The sequence below is a fragment of the Triturus cristatus genome, chromosome 3_1, assembly GCF_964204655.1.
Source record: "Triturus cristatus chromosome 3_1, aTriCri1.1, whole genome shotgun sequence".
Classification (NCBI taxonomy): Eukaryota; Metazoa; Chordata; class Amphibia; order Caudata; family Salamandridae; genus Triturus; species Triturus cristatus.
In genome coordinates this window covers 213,022,936-213,043,707 of record NC_140583.1, presented here as the reverse complement: position 1 = coordinate 213,043,707, position 20,772 = coordinate 213,022,936, and the positions used below count along the sequence as shown (strand labels likewise).

The 20,772-nt window shown below is 44.6% G+C and overlaps 1 protein-coding gene across 3 annotated transcripts in view; it reads right to left on the bottom strand.

Annotated features, from left to right (window-relative positions):
• Positions 1 to 20,772, bottom strand: part of SCAPER (S-phase cyclin A associated protein in the ER) — a 3,109,515-nt gene that overhangs the window by 2,458,532 nt on the left and 630,211 nt on the right. For all 3 annotated transcript variants that reach the window (XM_085643688.1, XM_085643687.1, XM_085643686.1), the window contains exon 7: positions 5,738 to 5,854. In XM_085643688.1, coding sequence (XP_085499814.1) covers positions 5,738 to 5,854 — 117 coding nt within the window. The remainder of the gene's footprint in view (positions 1 to 5,737; positions 5,855 to 20,772) is intronic.

Genomic DNA, 20,772 nt, shown 5'->3' with positions numbered 1-20,772 from the left:
TCTCTTTTTTCACACATATACATGTTAATTACAAATCTCTGTGCTTCCAACTTTTTTTCAAATGAAATCATACATTTCTATTGGTTGAAAACTTCAACTCTTTTCAAAATGTACCCTTCCCCCAACTTGACTTCTGCCTGCTACCATAGCAACAGCTCACGGAACACTGCTGTGAGGAGAGAGGTCAGAAGTTCACCACACAATGTTTCAAATCGAAAGACCAAGAGTGCTTCACCTGTCGAACCTAACAGCAAATCCAAACTATTCTTCTGTGGGAAAACAATTTTCTGAACCAATACAAAACATGCTTCTAAAAATGTACACATACAGCCTAGTTTTTAGTGTAGAATGGTGTGAAACAGCCAATGAGTTCTTTTTATTTAAAAAAAATATGTATGCCTCCATTTTCAAACTGTCTTTCATTTCATATTGCCATTCTACTGAAAGACACCTTCAGAGTGCATCCAGATCTCCTTCAAAGATGTTCACAGTGTGGATTGTAGGTCACAGCTATGTCTTCTGGAGTGAAAAATTTGTAGAAAAAAGAGGTATGGTGAGAGACCTTGCTTTGCCAAATGTAGACATTAAATGGATTGGTCAGAGAGAGTTAAAGTGGCACCAATTAATGCCTTTGGTGAAAACCTTTCTGCATCTCCCACAGCCTAACCTTATTATTGTGCACTGTGGTGGAAATGACCTAGGCACTTTAACTGGTGTAGGTCTGGAAATGCTTATTAAGGACACCTTTGTGCAATTGATGTCGCTTTTTCCTCATTCTGCCTTTGTATATTCTAACATATGCCAAAGGCAAAAGTGGAACTGGTCCAACCAATTTTGTCCGCAAATTGACAAAGCAAGAAAGCACGTCAATAAATCTGTTTCTGCTTTCCTCAGAGACTATGGTATGGGTTGTATATACCACAACAACTTGCGTTTCAACATGCAAGACATTTATAGAGGAGACGGTGTACATTTCAATGATGAAGGGAACAGAGTCTTCCTCTTGAACTTTAGACTCTGCATCGGTACTTACTTGTAGGTACCAAAAAACACTCAATGAACACAACGGCTCTTTTTAGAGCCCCCTAATATCTAAACACTTAAAATTGTTTTTTTTTTCTTTTATTTTTTTTTTCTACCGTACGCGTACGGTAAGCTTACCGTACGCGCACCCCGCGATTTTTTTCAAAAAATAATTTAAATGTATTTTTCATACTTTTATGGCCTTCTTGGACCCCCTGACAAACGCTAGGGGGTCTGCAACTCTCTTCGTTGCCCCCTTTCCACGTTCTCCTTCTTTTTTTTATCAGTGTGAGGCACACAAAATGGAGGCCGACACTTCCTCATTTCGGCCGATTCGAATGTTTACAGTCATGTAACCACCAATCAGAATTGAGCTCGCGCATGGCAGCGTGCGCGTACGGTAAGCTTACCGTAAGCGCTCGGAGCGCGCCTATAGATATATATATTGATTCAAATGCTATTTTCTCAGCAAATACTGAACACATTTACACCAGACCTACAAAAGACACATCCCTGACCTGAGGACTACCTCTTTGCCAAATTTCAAGTAATTCTGTTCAGCCATTCGGGCTGCAGCTTGGACTAAAGGTCCTATGGAAAAATGCATGGGGAAAACGCGTTTTGGGACCCCCCCTTTTCTCAGCCCCCACTTGACAAATCACCCCGAGACTTTCAGGGAAAGAGCGGAGCGCCCCACCTATTTTGAAAATTTTGCGAGGATTCGTCAATCGGCGCCAAAGTTATTCAAAATAGAATGTTGCGGATTTCCTATGGAAACACGGTCCTAACTATAACTACCTACTGGCGACCGCCAGTAGGTAATATATATATATATACATATATATATATATATATATATATATCCAATCCCACTTCCCCAAGGAAGAGGCACGCATACCGGTCTGTAAGCATGGGGCTGATGGAATGGTATTTCAGGTCGCCCTCGACCCCCGCAGAAAAGAGAGACGCGTTTCGCCTGCACAGCAGGCTTTATCAATCTAAGTTGCACCAACATTTCAAAGATATATATAGCCCTCCCACTCCTTCAAATATGTATAAACATGGTAGAAAGACTAGATGCAAAATATCCCTGGCAAATCCCGGCTAAGATTCGCTCAGTACTAGTAAGAGTACTTTGTAAGAGTGAAATGTCCAGCTAACTATAACGTCCCTGAAACCTATGGTTTTTTCGGTGAATTTCTGATGTTTTTTTAAATGCTAATTTCTAACTATAACGTACCTGAAACCTATGTTATTTTTAGTGAATTTCAATGGTTTTTTTAAATGCAAATTTTCTAACTATGACATCCCTATTAAGTCCCCTCGAATCCTGAATGTACCTGGCCAAGTAGCCCGCCAGGTACATTCAGTCAACGCCACAGACCTCCGTTTCAGAGAGGTGTTCTGAGGCCATGCCCCTTTTTACACCATGCTGCAAATGCGGCTTCAAACACACGTCTGCTCAGAGGATAAAGTCCACTTGTGTCTTGAGGTCCTCAGGACACAAGACACACAGAGCTGCGTTGCAGAGTGGTGTAAAAAGGGGGTGTGGCCTTGGACCATCACTCTGCAACGCAGCTCCCTGGCGCTTACTGGAGGTACCTGGTGGGCTAGTTGGCCCCCATGGACCCTTAGGATTGAAGGGGACTTAATCCTCCAATTTAAAAATCCCCTTGAGTCCTGAGGGTCCCTGGGGTCCAACGAGCCCACCAGGTACCTCCAGTAAGCGCCACAGAGCTGTGTTGCAGAGAGGTGTTGCAGAGAGGTGTAAAAAGGGGCGTGGCCTCAGAACACCTCTCTGCAAGGCAGCCCTGCGGCGCATACTGGAGGTACCTGGTGGGCTAGTTGGCCCCTGGGGACCCCCAGTATTGAAGGGGAATTAATTCCGCAACTTAAGAGTGTTGCTGGAGGGGGCGGGGCCGCTGGCACGATGCCGGCCTTTTTTATTTTTTATTTATTTTAGAAGTGGGGTTTTTTTGGGCCCTGGGGACCCCATCCCTCAGGGCCTGACCCCTTTTAAAAAAAAAAAATGTTGTTAAACGGGAAGGGGTCCACGTGTGCCCCCCCTCCCGTGGCCAATTCCGGCCCCGGGGACCCAATTCCCCGGGGCATGGCCACATTTATTTGATTTTTTTACGGAGGGGGGCTGTGTGGCCTGAAGCCTCTATTGGCCCCGGGGACCCCATCCCCTGGGGTCGGCCTCTAATTTTATAACACATTTTTCTTTAATTTTGGGGAGTGAGGCCGCGTGGCCCCCCTCCCGGGCCACTTCTGGCCCCAGGGACTCCATCCCCCAGGGCCTGGCCATCCTTTTTTTTTAATTTATTTTTCGGAAGGAGGCCAATTATGGCCCCAGGGACCCAATACCTCAGGGCCGGCCTTTTTTTTTTTAATGGAGGGGGGTTACGTGGCCCCCCTCCCGGGCCACTTCTGGCCCCGGGGACCACATCCCCCGGGCCGGCCCTATCTGTTGGGGACTGTGGGGCGACCCCCAATTCCCCCACGGTCCCGCCGGCACCCCGCCTCCTGCGGGAGCTGGCATTGCTTTTCTACAAGGGGAGCAGCTAACATGCAGCTCCCCATGTGGAAAAGCAATCTGGTTTGGATTTTGTAAGCGAGAGCAGGAAACCTGCTCTTGCTTACAAAATCCAAACCGGTGTTTGCTATGACAGGGCGGGAGCCGCATCTACCGAGTGTTCTACCGAGTCACAAGATGGCTGCCAACACTTTGGAGTGTTGACAGCCAATTAGAATAAAGCTTGTGGTCGGGAGAATTCGCGAATCCACCGCGGCCATAGATAACAAAACTTATTTTTTTTAACTTCTCTGCAACTACTGAACGGATTTACACCATTTAAAAAAAAGGTCGCTTTCTGAATCAAGCACTACCTTTTTGCCAAATTTCGGGTAAATTTAAAAAAAGGTCACTTTCTGAATCAAGAAGTACCTTTTTGCCAAATTTGGGGTAATTCCATTCAGCAGTTCGAGCTGTAGCCTGTCTCAAAATTTCCTATGGAAATTAACATACAAAAAACGCGTTTTGGTACCCCCCTTTTTTCTCAGCCCCCACTTGACGAATCACCCCCAAACGTTCAGGATAGGGGCTGAACTGGATAGACTTTTTTGGGGGGAGAATTTCGCAAAGATTCGTCAAACGACGCCAAAGTTATTAGCAAATCAAAAAACGCTTTTCCTATGGAAACTAGGCTCTAACTATAACTACCTACTGCCGACCACCAGTAGGATATATATATATCAGTAGTGTTTTGAAAAAGCTCCTCTATTCACCACTCCATAAGTCCTTTAATGTTTTCTACTGCCATACACCGAAAGCAAACGCAATTGAACCCAGACCAATCTTCAATAGCATGCAATATTACTCTGTGTTGCTCCTCTGATGATCAATGTTGCCACTGTCTTTAAGACCTTGACAACCTATCCACAAATGTTATTCAAATTATTGCTTGGGCTGCCTGTTTTATCGTAGAAGAACTCACTGATATCCACTATTCCACAGTTCTACAAGGGAATCAATTCTATTCATTGAAGAGTCACTATGTGACAATCACTATTCCATATAGCTATAGTCTTAACCTGACTTAGCTCCTGAATCTCCCCCCGTGCCCATGGCCAATCTCGGTTTAATGGTTGCGTTCGGCCACCTGCAACTGAGCGCTTTTAGGGGCATGCATGTTAATGAAAGGATTGGGGTTGTAGCTTTATAGTCATCCAGTTTCCCTATCTTAATAGTATAGCCTCCATAAATATAATTTATACCAATAAGCGGAAAATCCCTGATCATACAACAGCCCCCTTACTCGAAGCACAGTGGTCTAATCTCCCAAAACTAGGAAGGGAATGTCACCTTTGCGATGGACTATGGTAGCAAACACTGCAAAGTAAGAGGCCAACAATCTCACCAGTGCTCTGCCTGCATCAACACTGCTGGACTAGGGAAGATCGCTATTTTAACAGAACGTTTCAAAAGCCTTCTCCAAACTTTGCTCTCCTCCCTCCACCATACATCATAGAAAATTCAACAGACAGAATTCAAGCCCAGGCACTATGATCGAGATAACACCTTTATAAAAGGTGTCAATGCTAGCTTCAGAGAACACTGCAATTCCAATTTTAAAAGGTGCTAATACGGATTAAACATTTGGTTGATGACAGTCAAAGGAAATCTAATGAGTCTCTGTTAATAGTTCCACAAGATATGCTATCAGGTACTTCCAGTCAGAAAGGATCAACAAATCTATTTCTTTGTGTTGTACAGGCCTACTTACCCAACCAATAATGTGCATATTAGCAACGAGGTGAAAGTTGCAGACTTTATAGTTATATAGTGATTAACTTGGAATTAACCATATATGTAAAGGGTAAACGATAACCATTTATTAAAAAAAAGAAAAAGCCACTATATTTGGAATGCCCTTCGTTGGTAAGTTTGTTGATTAGCGTACAAATGTGCATGCATGTTGGTCAACATGTTCACTGTAAAGGAGCAACAGGCTTTCAATTTTAGACCTGTGCTTTTTACCTGAATCGGGTGAATATAATAAATGAAAACATTACAAACAACATCATAAGACATATGAGAGGTGGAGTAATAAAACACATGCAGCTCATATGCACTTCTTGATGGAAGAAATGTTACACACACAAGTTTTGTTGAGTAGCAACACACCAATCACATTTGTTTTTGTCTTCATACCCAAAATTAAGAGTCCTTCGAGCACTTGATGTAACGCTGATTCTATCGGATGAGGGACTTGGGAGGACATGTCGTCCAGGAGACATTTTTTTCACTTCCCAGGCCAAAGATGTCGGTCTGCAAATACAACACACAATTTAGAAGGAAGGAGAGTATTCTATAAATTCAAATCTGACAATAATGGTTTTCTGTTCCAAAATGTTGTTGAAAAGTATAAGAAAAGGTCGTTTTCCTAAGGTAAGTATCTTTATTTCTCTTTGACATATCCAAGATTTGTCAACTGGTATATGGCTTTATGATTACAGAATAGCTTTACAGCTTTCAGAATGCATTAAAGGGTTATAACAAATTGCTGATGAACATTTGTTTGCAAGTACTTATCTATCAAGTACATAATCTATATTTTTAAATATTTGCAGTTACATATCAACAGTTCCAAGTCTTGTAATCACTAAGCCTAGGCGTAAATACCGTTCCGCTCGCGGAATTTGGGTAATTTCGCGTTCCGCGGAGAACGCGGAATTGCCCAAAATTTTTTGCTTGTTCGCGTTCTCAAAATGAGTGTTTGCGAGATATTTCCCCCCCGAGCACGCAAACTGCGTTCGCGAACAGGAAAAAAGCATTGCGAACATGCAATTCCGTGTGGTCGCGGAATTTCTGCGAGCTCACGAAGATTTTTTGCCGTTTCGCGGAGCTTTGCGTAGCGCGGCTACGCCAATTCCGCCCACCCCTAGTAATCACAACACCGTGCAGAACTATTGAAGCCGGTGAACTGCCAAGTGAGCCAAAGTAAGGACGCAGATTTCCCCATAATGAGTAACACAATCACTATTGTATTACTGTATATTCATGTTAGTCACAAAAGCAGTAATTTCAACACATTTTGTATGGGAGTCCTGCTTTTCCAACGACAAAGTGAGATCACCTGATCCACAGCATCTTCTTTAAGGCATTCGACCACAAACCCACTAGCAGACGTTGAGAAGTTACTTATACATAACATATGTGGAGAGACAAACACACATATAAATATATATATATGTGTACACATATATACATAAATGTATGTGTGTGTGTGTGTATATATATATATATATACACACACACACACATGCACCCATACATACTTATATTTATATAAATATGGAACAATGCTAAGCTAGAGAGACACACACACATATATATGTACACATATATACATAAATGTGTGTGTGCGTATATTATATATATATACACACACACACCCACCCACCCATACATACTTATATTTATATAAATATGGAACAATGCTAAACTAACGCTGTAAACTAAGAAACATACTCAAAGTCACATTGCTGTTGTGTAGCAGAAGTGCCATAATCTCTCTTCATGTTCCCAATTAGATTTTTTGATATTATACAGTTTTACAATAAAAAAGACAAAACAGCAAAGCACTTGGTAAGTGGTATTGCCATGGTAACACCAAAATACTGTACCCGGTTGTCTAGTGTGGGTATACCGTAAAATTGTAGACTTGTAAAATACCTTTTCATGTCAGGGGCATGATCTTAGGGCACTTTGTGTCTCACCTGTGTTGTCATTTGGATTTCATTAAATTGAATGTTTTTATTATTTCGAGTGTCAGAATGAGTATAAAGTTCCTGTAATCCCATATCTCAATCACAGAATATTTTAAGCTCTAGAACAGTAGGATACTCTGTAAATTACGTCAAAGAGGGAAAGTTGGATTTTAAGAGAGATTTAAGACGATTTAATAAACAAGTGGATTTTGACTAGCGTTCCTTATTAAAAGGTCAGCTAATCAAATAGTACATGTTTCCATGCCTGCTTTGCCTTTTATAGACCGAGCTTTAGGGTTGCAGAGAAGTGGATGATACGCCAATTAGTAACACATTTATTGCATAGGACTATCCATATTCAGATAACTTTGCCAATAGATTCCATCACTCTCAGAAGCAATTCCACAGTACAAACTTGAAGACAAAAATATATGCTACAGTCACCACATGGCACCGTCTTATATCTTACAGCAACTGTAGAACCAGTGGGAATGAGTTTTACAGTCTTGTTGCAGATCCTTGCAAAAGCAGGCATAGAGGAGAAGATCTTGTCCAATAAAGTGTTCTGTACACAACTACATTTGTCTTAAACATCCAGTCAGCTGGTAAGACAGGAAAAGACTAATAAAATCTCAGTCAAAGCCTTAGTAGTTTTGGTGAGGAGCCCAAGGAAGATGCCACAGTAACCATGTGGCATATCAACAGTTCAAAATTCAACTCAAACTGGTGCAGTAGTAATATGAGCAGGAAGATCTTTAGAAGACAAGTGGGTAGTAGAAGACATGCGAGTAGAAAGCGGTATGTTTGTTACAACACTATTAACTTGGGGCACGAACAATAGTTTGCAGATGAATATGTATCTATAACCATCCATCTACTGCATCTGCAAGGAGAGGGCAGTTCACAAAAAAGATGGGCAAGCTTATGAAAATTGAGGTGGGATCCACATGGCTGAGGTGGAGGACTATGGCCACCTGCCTGTTGAACTTACAACCAAATGATAGTGTTCCGAGATTATGTAAGAAACAGGTTAATTGTCCACTCGATGTAAAAACTAAGGGCTCTCTTCCTATCAAGCCAGTATATCCTCTCCTGCTTTCTAGAGGGATGTGGTGGAGAAGAGAAAGCAGGAATGAGGATGGACTGACCCACATGGAAGGGTGATTTACCATTTGGTAGAAAGGAAGCCCAGGTTCTCAGCACCGATTTGTCAAGAAAGAAAGCGGAGTAAGCAAGTCGTAATGAGAGCGCTTGCAGCTCACTGACACAGTGTGGAGGAGAGATAGCAATAAGAAAAACCGTCTTGATGACCTAGGCTTGAATGTCATCCATATTAGAAACATAATGACTAAATTAAAGTGCCACTGAGATACAATGAAAAGACTTAGTAGGAACATATGTATTAATCCTTTTAAGAACCTCATCACAACAAGTGACCAAAAGAAAGTTGGTGAGGCAAAAGGAAAAAGGCCTAGATGTAACCTTTAATTGTGGCAACAGCAACGCCTTGCTGGGCAAAACAGAAAACAAACAGAACATCATGTAAATGTGTCTCCAGAGAATCAAACTGATGGTCCACACATTATGCCACTTTTTTTTTTACAATGCCTGATTGGATAGATTTAGTCAAACAACTGCTAGTGGCTAAAATCACATGCATTATGTCAGCAGAAAAGTCAAAACTACTCTATTGTTACTACTCAATCCCCATGCATGGCGGTGTAGAATCTGCAGATTAGGATGCAGGACCCTACACTGCTGCTGAGGCAGGCAAATCGAACAGCAAACACTCAAGCTCAGCAAGTCAAGATACTGCAGTCTCCTGGCCCAATCCAGTACTATTATAAAGCGTTTGTCCGAGGCAGAGAAGGTAGCAGTGGAAGGTGAAGAAAGCCCCTAACCCTACAGCAGACTGAATGTGTCCCCTGGAAAATCTTTTGATAGGAACTTCAGAGCGCAGTAATTGCCTCATTGCAACTATAACTCGCGCGCCCGCAATCCACTGCTCATGACGTCACATATTACATCACTCATGACATGGTCAGTGGCATCACTCATGACATCACTGATGACATCATCCTTGTGATAGAGTGGCGGTCGCGCGAGTTATAGTTATCTGAACTAACTATAACGGGGGAATTTCAATGTTTTTTTACGAGTGAAATGTCCAGCTAACTATAACATGTGTGAAACCTATGGTTTTTTTAAGTGAATTTGCAAGGTTTTTTAAATGCTAATTCCTAACTATAACGTGTGTGAAACCGATGGTTTTTTAAGTGAATTTGTAAGGTTTTTTAAATGCTAAGTTATGTATGTTTTATTATATTTTTTATATATTTATTTTACAATAAGCTACCTATGTATATTGTTATAGATTAACTGTATCCTGTAATATGGAATGGCTCGTTTAAAATGGTTTTATTTAAGGTTTTTCACCGTGCGCGCACACCGCACGGTTTTTCACCCTTCGGGGTCCTTCAGGGACCCCCTGACAAAGGCTAGGGGGTCAGGAACTCTACCCTGCCCCCTTTTCACGTTCTCCACCTTTCTTTTTCACTGTCACACACAAAACACACAAAATGGCGGCCGACACTTCCTGATTTCGACCGATTCGAATGTTGACTGACATGTAACCACCAATCAGAATTACGCTCGCGCACGTTATGGTGCGCGCACGGTGCGCGCTTATAGATATTTATGTACTTTTAACTGCAATTTTCTCAGGAACTACTGAACAGATTGACACCATATATGCAAAAGGCACATGCCTGACCTGAGGACTACCTCTTTGCCAAATTTCAAGTAATTCTGTTCAGCCGTTCGGGCTGTACCTTCGACTAAAGGTTCAATGGGAAAATGCGTTTGGGACCCCCCTTTACGAATCACCCCGAGACTTTCAGGGTAGGAGCTGAGCGGAGCGCCTCATTAGTTTTGAAAATTTCGCGAGGATTCGTCAACCGGCACCAAAGTTATTCAAAATAGAATTTTCAGATTTCCTATGGAAACTCGGTCCTAACTATAACTATCTACTGGCGACCACCAGTAGAATATATGTATGTATGTATGTATATATATATATATATATATACATACATATATATATATATATATATATATATATACATACATATATATATATATATATATATATATACATATACATATACATATATACATATACACATATATATATATATATCCTTTACCACGTTGCTTGAAAACAGCCACCGCAAACTCCAAATCAGCGGGTGCGTCGTCAGGCGAACCACCCAGCTCGGTCCGCTAAATACGAACAACACTCCTCTCAAAACAAAAGGACACGACGCAATGTCTTTGACAAATCCAGCCAGGGTTTAATTCGTGGCAATATATATATATATATATATTTTCACTGAAAAAACCATAGGTTTCACACATGTTATAGTTAGCTGGACATTTCACTCATAAAAAACCAATGAAATTCCCCCGTTATAGTTAGTGCAGGCAACTATAACTCACGCGACCGCAATCCTCTGCTGATGATGTCAGATATTACATCACTGTATTTAGACACTTATTTACCCATGTCTTCTTCCATTAATCTTTAGCTATACATATATTACAAATATTTATTTTTCATAAAGACACATATGTCATCAGTGATGTAATATCTGACATCATCAGCAGAGGATTGCGGTCGCGTGAGTTATAGTTGCCTGCACTAACTATAACGGGGGAATTTCATTGGTTTTTTATGAGTGAAATGTCCAGCTAACTATAACATGTGTGAAACCTATGGTTTTTTCAGTGAATTTGCAAGGTTTTTTAAATGCTAATTCCTAACTATAACGTGTGTGAAACCTATGGTTTTTTCAGTGAATTTGTACGGTTTTTTAAATGCAAATTTTTTTTTGACATTTTTGGTAAACCTATGTATAAAATAATATATGTACTATATCCTGCATTATGAAATGGTTAATTTTTTTTTTTATGCATTTTTTTCCGTGCGCGTACGGTAAGCTGACGCTACGCGCTCTGTACGTCATAAGTACGGTGCGCTTACGTGATACGATGCGCGTACGGTAAGCTGACGCTACGCACGTCATAAGTACAGCGCGCTTACGTGATACGTACGTGACGTACGCGTACACGCGGAAGCAACATCGCGGTTACGCAGGGGCGTGTAATGCGCATGCGCGAGTGCGTCTTACGTACGCGCTCCGTAAGCGCTCCGTAAGTGTCACGTTTGCGCATGCGTACTTGTTTCCGAGCGCGTACCGTAAGCTTACGGAGCGCGCACGGTAGGTCATGTGATCCACAAAGAACACTTTTCATTGGTTGAAACTACTTTCAGTTCCAGAAACTTCCCACACCACACCCATTCCCCTCATTACTGCTTGAGATCCCCTAGGAGAAGGAGCTGAATTGACATTGAGATACAATGGCACAACAGCAGACCTCTTCTGAGAGTGAGGCTAGCAGCACCACCATCATCCAGAGAAGGAGGAAACAAAAGAATTCTTTTGTATGGGAGTATTTTACTTTTCCAGAGGGGGAGAAAAAGGTCAATGCTCCATTGGTCACTTGCACACTTTGTGACCGTGTTTTATCTAGAGGAAATCCAAGGAAGAAGTACTCCTTTGGAAATCACTCTATGATGAGACACCTTAGGGATAAACATCCCAGGACCTTTGCTCGACATACTGGAGAAGTCACCAGAGCCCAACCTCAGAAGCTCAGCCGAGTACATCATCGGCAGCTCAGCTGAGCCCTTCCTCTGAGGTGGGAGCATCACCTTCTTCTGCTCCTCTGGACGTTAACCCTCGATTTGGGAGGGTTGCAATGAGGTGTACAACTTGTTGTGGTCTTATTGTTTTTGGGGAGACCAGTGTTTCCCTTATTAACAATAAGATAGACCAGCACGTTTGTAGACGCTCATAATATTCCCATTCTTTCTTTCCTCCATCCCTGTATTAACCCAACGGCTCTTTTAAGAGCCAACCTTACCTCACAATTTTTTTTAATTTTTTTTTAAGCTTTCCTTTTTGAAATTTTTTTTTTGCCGTGCGCGTACGGTACGCGTAATTACGCGAAGTTCGCGGAATTTTTCCTCGCGGAATTTCTCCGTTTACACCGTGCGCGTACGCTGCGCGCATTCGGCGATTTTTTGAAAAAAAAATTTAAATTTATTTTTTGCCCTTGGAGGTCCTTCTGGGACCCCCTGACAAAGGCTAGGGGGTCAGGAACTGTCCACCCTGCCCCCTTTTCACGTTATCCACCTTTGTTTTTCACCCCCTCAGACTGCGAGAGACAAAATGGCGGCTGACACTTCCTGGTTTCGACCGATTCGAATGTTTACTGAGATCTAACAACCAATCAGAATCGCGCTCGCGCACGGCAGCGTGCGCGTACGGTAAGCTTACGGTACGCGCTCGGAGCGCGCCCATAGTTCGACGAATCCTCGCGAAATTTTCAAAACTAATGGGGCGCTACGCTCCGCTCCTACCCTGAAAGTCTCGGGGGGATTCGTCAAGCGGGGGCTGAGAAAAAAGGGGGGTCCCAAAACGCGTTTTTCCCATGCATTTTTCTATAGGACCTTTAGACACAGCTCCAGCCCGAACGGCTGAACAGAGTTACTTGAAATTTGGCAGAGAGGTAGTCCTCAGGTCAAGGAAGTGCCTTTTGTAGGTCTGGTGTAAATCTGTTCAGTAGTTCCTGAGAAAATAGCATTTAAATCAATATATATATATCTGAGCCAGCTTACGGTGCGCTTACGGTAAGCTTACCGTACGCGTACGGTGACGTGCGCGAGCGCGATTCTGATTGGCTCTTAGATCTTAGTAAACATTCGAATCGTTCGAAACCAGGAAGCGGCGGCCGCCATTTTCTCTCTCGCACTCTTAAGGGGTGAGGAAAAACAAAGGCAAAAAACATGTAATGGGACGGTTTAGACAGCTCCTTACCACCTAGCCTTGATTAATGGGTCCCCACAGTTCCCCCATGGACAAAAATCCATTTTAATTTTTTTACGAAAAATCGCCGATTACGCTTACCGTACGCGTACGGTAAAAATAAAAAAAAATAAAAAAAAATTATCCCCACTCTCCCCACCCCGTGTGCCAATGTTGCCCGCAGGGCACCATTTGTGCATAGCGTATTTGTGATGTAGAAAATGTAAAAGCTTACCTTTCACAGCGAAGCGCATAATATGTCCTCCATGTGCGCACGGTGCGCGAAGCGCATCGTGCGTACATGGCCCATCCAGCGTAACGTGGGCGCGGCACTAACTGCGTAAAGTGGGCGCGCGGTGTGCGAAGCGCACCGCGTGCTCACTGTGCGCGCACGGTGCGCGAAGCGCACCGTGCGCGCACGGAACGAACTGCGTTAAGTGGGCACGCACGCCACGAATGGCGTAAAGTAACTTAGCATTTAAAAAACCGTACAAATTCACTGAAAAAACCATAGGTTTCACACACGTTATAGTTAGGAATTAGCATTTAAAAAACCTTGCAAATTCACTGAAAAAACCATAGGTTTCACACATGTTAAAGTTAGCTGGACATTTTACTGATAAAAAACCAATGAAATTCCCCCGTTATAGTTAGTGCAGGCAACTATAACTCACGTGACCGCAATCCTCTGCTGATGACATGTGTCTTTATGAAAAAAAAATATTTGTAATATATGTATAGCTAAAATTTAATGGAAGAAGACATGGGCAAATAAGTGTCTAAATACAGTATTAGCATCAGCAGAGGATTGCGGTCGCGTGAGTTATAGTTGCCTGCACTAACTATAACGGGGGAATTTCATTGGTTTTTTATCAGTAAAATGTCCAGCTAACTATAACATGTGTGATATATATATATATATATATATATATATATATATTCTCTCCTTAGGAAACAAAAAATTGACTCCATGACCTGCAAGTGCTAGCGGGCACTGGAAACCAAAAGGATGTATACGGTTAAGAAGCCTCAGAACCAACCTCAGTGAGATTCAGGCTTGAGCCCAAAACATTTGTTGCAGAGTGGAAAGGCCTTGAACGCCACTGTGTCAAGGATTGGACTCTATGAAGGTTATCATTTGTGTAGGCATCAGATGGGACTTTAGTTCGTCGATCATAAACCCCAAGTCTGGCAAAAGGAAGATTGTAGTTTAGAGGTGGTCTACGACTGACTGCAGCGAACCCTGAACAGACAGTCTTCAAGATACATGTATTCCTGACCTGGGAGGGTGGACTGTGAGCACAGCAGTTCATTTTTTAAACATCCCAGGTGCCAAAGATGAAGCAGGGGGGTAGAACAGAAAATGGGTAATACCCTGATGCCACCATGAACCAACAATAGAATCTGTGAGACTGCAAGCTAGGTACATGGAAGTACGTGTCCAGCAAGTCTAAGGAGAGCATCCAATCCTCCAGGTGCAGGGCAGAAAACACCAGGGCCAAAGTGAGCATTATAAATTTGTCCTTCTGTAGAAAAGCATTCAGAGGGTGAAGATTCAAAATTGGCATCAGCCCTCCATCATCCTCTTCACGCACCAGGAAGTAGCAGAGGCAGACCTCTTGCCTTTAGATTCTGTACTCTCTCGATGGCACCTTTTGCCAAAAGAAACATGATTTCTTGCAGAAGGTTGGCAGCATGAGTTTCTGAAACCTGGATAGAACGGTTGGGAGAGGAGATTGATGTGATTGCCAGGGCACATCCTTTATGAACAATTTACAGCACCCACTGATCAGAAGTTACTGATTGCCAGCAGTGTAGGATAAATTGAATCTCTGCCCCTTGCACATGGTTATGAAAAGGGAATTCAATTGTTTTAAATATCACTGAAGCGAATGAGGAAGAGGTGGGAGATAGCTGCCTTGCAAAACATTTTTATAAAATTTTCAGTTTATTGTAAAAGCAACACAGAATACCCATTGTGGGCAGCACAATCACACAGCAAGCAATAAGGAGGCACTGTTATACATTGTGTTTTGAAACAGCAAACATCTTGTAGCATCTGACACAAGGACATTAATAAAGATGGTTTCACGGAGCTAGACCCAAATGCTCTGTATTACTCAGGTTTAGGTAAAACCATTGCTGAGGGGAGGTCTTCATCTAGTCGTTGCCCATTGCTGGGGTGTGCACGGGTCTAATGTGAATCCTCTAAAGTCTGCCCACCCTCCCATATTCTTAAGGTGTTCCTGAGGGCACCCCTAGATAAATACATTGGGCACTCCAGACCCAGGCAGTGATCCAAATCCTTCCCGCCTGTTCAACATCGCACTTGGCTACTATCAGTCCCAACTAGTGCAGTGTCCTTTGGTACCTAAGGCCTTCTACCCTATTCTTGATGTGAAGCATAATGAGCTTGGGGTCACAGGGTATTCTCCATCCTGGGATTCCCTCCAGGGCTCCCCGTACCCCACTCCAAAAGGGAGAAAGAGTTGGGCTGTGCCAAAATGTATGCATTAAGTCTCTAGAGGAGTGGTTCCCAACTTGTGGTCTGGGAAGCTTGCTCAGGGACTGCTTTGAAAATAAAATAATATTTACAGATTAATAAGGTGTATATAAATTTCTAAAAAAGCAACATTTACAAATGTAAATTGAAAAAACGTTCTATAAATGTGCAGGAATTTGAAATTGGAAGCTAAAAATTACGTTAGTATCCTCAGATTGATTTGTGGGGGCAGTGCATGGGCATCAAACAGAACATAGTATGGATGATGAGAAGCCTCAATTGAATTTAGAAAGCTCTAACCTTCCTTCTAAACTTAAAATAGTTTTATATTTGTTTATGAATTAACTAAAACATTTAATCATTTGTGTATTTGTTTGATGAATGCTTGTTTCTGTATTGTTTTGTGGTTCAAATTATTGAAAATTCTTAGGCAGGGGTACTCTGCATTCCGGTAATGACTCAGTGAGGGTCCTCGGATTCCAATAATAATTCAGTGGAGGTTCCCATTTTCCAAATATGATTCAATGAGGGTCCACAGAAGTCAAAAAGTTAAGAACCATTGCTCTAGAGCTCTGAACATTTTGGGTCTACTGCAAAACTGGTTGCGAAGGGAGACACTGGTAGTAGGATAGACTCCCATTAATATCTTCTAAATTTTCGGTATTGTTTGTGAAATTAGCGGGCTGGGGAACATAAGCCTAGGGTTTGGGCCATAATGCTGCTACCTTTAAAACACTCATGTCCTTAATGGACATGTCCATCAAATATTCTTGAACATCACTGGAAAACCTAGTAGCTCGTAGCCATTCATGACACCTGAGCAGGACACTGGGGCCCATGGCACAGCCCACACAGCCTGTTGTGGTAAGGCTGCCCAGCAAGACATATTTCATAGTATCTTGTCCATCCTGAATCATGTTTTGTATTACTTGATACATCCCGACAGCAAAAACTCGCTGAACATGTCCCAGAGGGCTTCGTGTTTCGGCCCAGGAGCCAGATACCATTTTAGGGACCATAAGGCCGGACTGGCGGAAGAGAATACTTCTTTGCCAAACATTTCTATGCGCTTTGACTGCCTATTTGGTGGTGCGCAAGAGATACATTAAGATTGGCCTAGCCTGTGGACATGTGGACCACCGAGAATTGGATGCTGGGTGATAAATGCCAGGTACACGGGGGCCACACCATGTTGTCAAGCCAGTGGGCACAGCTTCATCCAAGAGACCATCAATGTTTTTGTCAAGGCTAAGTACTACTGCCATGAATACAACAAATAAAAGCACCCTCCTCCCTGGGTGGGCCTGGTGGAGATACCAATTCTCAGGAGAGGTGGCTTAACCAATAGCATTCTGTAAATCCAAGTATAATCCAGCATGAGAAAAGGGAATAGGGGATACACTGTCCACCTCCTTATAGTCATTCTCGCATGGTACTTTCTGAAGACCAAGAACAGCATCTAAATCAGAGCCGAACAGCCTCACGTAGTACTGGATTTGGAGGAGAACCTAGGGATCATCCAATGCTAAAGGCTGAGCTTTTGTGATTTCGTATCACAACATGGGTTTAGAGTGGGCCAATATCAGCTCTGGGTCTTAGATTGGCGCTGGGAGTGGATTTGAAATGGGCATCACTGCGGTCATGGATGGTAAGGTCATGAATCTCGATTAGCCTTCTTGCACTTATGAAGCAATTGATTTAAGACTTACCCAATTACTTGGAGCAAGACTGCGATTTGAAATGGGCAGCAGATGTTGTTTCCAAAGCAATCTCATTCTTTTGTTTATGACGTAGAGCTTTGCTTCCCAGTCCATGATGGCTTTTGTGTGGATTAGGGAGCATTTATTGCACAATTCTGAGTTGTGACCAGAACCGAGGCACTAAAGCCTAATGTGGTGCAGATTCATGCCCAGCATCTGCTTCAGCTTGCAGGAATGCAGTCCCTTCAGGGGCAGCACAAGGCCTTTGCGGAGTTTGATGGTGCCACTTATTGGCGCACCTGAGCAATTGGTATTGAAAATCCAGGCGCATCCAATCACCGAGTGGCAAACCTGCGCGGGGTGCCGGAGGAGCGCCGGCTGCAGACGGCATGAGGTCGGGTGGTTAGCACCCACCGCCGATATCCCGAACCAGGGGCCGGGGAGGGTCGGCCCTAGAGAAACTGAAGCAGGGGGGCTGCAGCGAATCCGGCCCGCGGGTTTCAGAAGCGGCAGCAGCGCAGAAGTCCAGGAATGAGGCCTAGTCATGTGTCAAGCACCGGGGTCGCCGTATGGAAGCCTGCAACACAACCAAGGTGAGGAGCCAACGTCAGCTGGGAGGGAGCGAAAGAGAGGCTCCGGCCGATCACCGAGGAGGAAAAGAGCATCTCACTGCGGCTCGGAAGTGCTTCAGATGCCAGAGACTGGGCAACTCCCCTGCCCACTACCAGGCACTGAATCCTGAGACGGGAGGCTTTGGGGGTTGCACACGGGCCTGGAGGGGAAGGCGGCCCACCCGGAGACCATCTGGATCTGGCTGGGTGTTTTGCACAAGGGCTTTGGGGGTGCCCCTTTCGACCTGGTGTGAAGGAGCCGCAGGTTGAAGATCACTTTTGGGAGCGGCGGATGACACGTGGGCCGGGAGGGAGGCCTAGACATATACAGGGCCTCGAAGGGCACGAAGACACACTTGCCCTAGGAGACTGAAGCGGACTTGTGCCTGGGAGCTGAGCGATAGCCAGAGGGGATAGACGGGGCCTCCTGGCTACCAGCCCCCCAGCCCAACTCTGCCCAGATGATACACTGGATCGGAGGAGTTCGTAGTCATCTGGGCTGAGGCCACATGATCCCCGGTGGTGGCGGAGATTGTCCGGCCCAGATTGCAGTAACAGAAGCACCCCGAGATCTGAAATAGCCTCACACCTGGGAGGCAATTTGCTGTGGACGGGGGCTTCACATAAGGCGCACAAGATGTGAGGAGCGGGAGTGACGCCCCTAGCAGAGGGCCAACCACTAGGAGGCGAGAGGTCTTCCTTGGCTGGTACTCACGGGCAGGGGAAAAGCTTTTCATCAGAAGGGGACCAGGTGGGCAGATCCATTGCCAGGGTTGCATTTGCCCCAGAGGCCCTAGAAGCTGCAGAGGCCGAAAGACCCAACAACCCCTCCAGAATCTCCCAGGCGCCAATAGCCACTGAGACAGCAAACACCACCCCTGAATGAGATTGAAACAGGTAGGGCCACGTTGCGCCTTATACAAGAGTCTGAACACGCCATTTCCGGGCCCAGCGGTAAACAGGGGACCCTCACGCCCTGGGGCGTGTTTTCATCACCACCCTGCAGGCAGTCTGCAGAAGGTAATCGAGGGACACAGGGAGGTGCCAAGAGACTCCAGACCACACACCAGAAACCCCAGGTCTCTGGACGTATTAAAGAGGTCGCAGAGCAGCCACATTCTAACATATCCACAAATCGCATCAAGAAAGACCGAACACTAAAAGACATGCTCACACGCCCCAGCGGGACCACTGCGGGGGAGGCGCCCTTAGTGACGGAGGCCCCCCCAGACCCAGACGGGTCCATCATCGGAGGAACTGGTGACGCGGGCATTCCTGGAAGTACTGTTCTCGACGCTTCGAGAAGACTTACAAACAGAGATCTCACCCAGGAGATTAAGGACATCAGGAAGGATGTGGATTAATTGGGGGACTGGGTGGTGGCTTTGTGGGACAAAGGAGATGGCCAGGTTGAGGAGACAAAGGCTCTCCGTCAAGATGTGCTTTGCCTCCACGACCAGCACATAGATCTGCAGGCCCACCTCGAAAACCTCGAGACCAGATCGCGAAGAAACAATGTCCGTATCTGAGGTGTGGCGCTGAAGGCTGACGGGGAAGACAAATACAACTATGTGAGAGAGCTCTTTCGCCACATCCTTGGTAAACCTCAGGGCACAGACATTAAACTAGACAGAGCGCACAGGGTGGGTCCGACCCACTCCAACATGGCACCTGTAGCGGACATTGTAGTATGTGTACATGAATTTCAGGTGAAAGAAGAAATTCTGCGTAGAGCCCGCAATATGCATCCAATCTCCTTTAAAAGTCAAACTCTGACTCTTTATCAGGACTTTGCTGCTCTCATGCTGCAGAAGCGGAGAGCGTTTTGCCCTGTCACTACTCACCTGCGCAACCAGAGCATATCCTACTCCGGGGGCCAACCCTTTCGGCTCATTTTCCACCGGGGAGTCAAGTTACACCAACTGAGATCCCTTACAGAGGCCTGCCAGCTGCTAAACCTGGATTGCCGGGGGGAGGGAAGTGGAGGGGGGGGGGGGGGGGAGGGGTTGGGGGGCGACGATCCTGGGGCACCTTCCACAAGCCATGGAGAGCACCAAACACGATGGAGAAGACAAAGACTGAGGCGCTCCCCCGGAAGACCGGATCTGGCGGAGATAGCAAAGGGACAGCTGGAGGCACTGGAGTCCATCCCTGCAGTGCTGGCAAAATCATATGCATCTTAGCAAAACTAGTGCAAGGTGGCTCGCAGAGGTTTTGGGTGGGCGGTGGGGGCCAGGAGGGTTGGAAGCTTGGCCACACTATGGTCCCAAAGTACTATTCCTGGCAGCAAGACTGATTTTGAACATTCCTTTTATTCTAATTGTTAATTTGTTCTTCGAGTTTGCAGAGGTTTCCAGTTTGAGGTTACACTCAGTTTTAGGCTACACAAAACGACACTGCCACAGGTTAGATGGGAAGCACCTAGTAATAGAGGTAGAACAACCTGAGCTTAGGTTGGAGAAGGTACCAATAGCAAGTTTGCCTTTATATTACACTAATGCAACCCCCCACACTTAAGAGTACTCACCCTCAACGAGAGGGGGCTCAACAATCCAATGAAGCGCAAAGCTGTTCTTTCATATCTGGAAAACTCAAAGGCAGACATCGATCTCCTGCAGGAGACATACCCAGTGGCCAGAGACTGCCACCGTCTCAGGTCACGGGCCTTTTCCCCATAAATTGTTTTCCCCAGGCCCTACTAAAACGGTGGGAGTGGCTATCCTGGTGGCGCG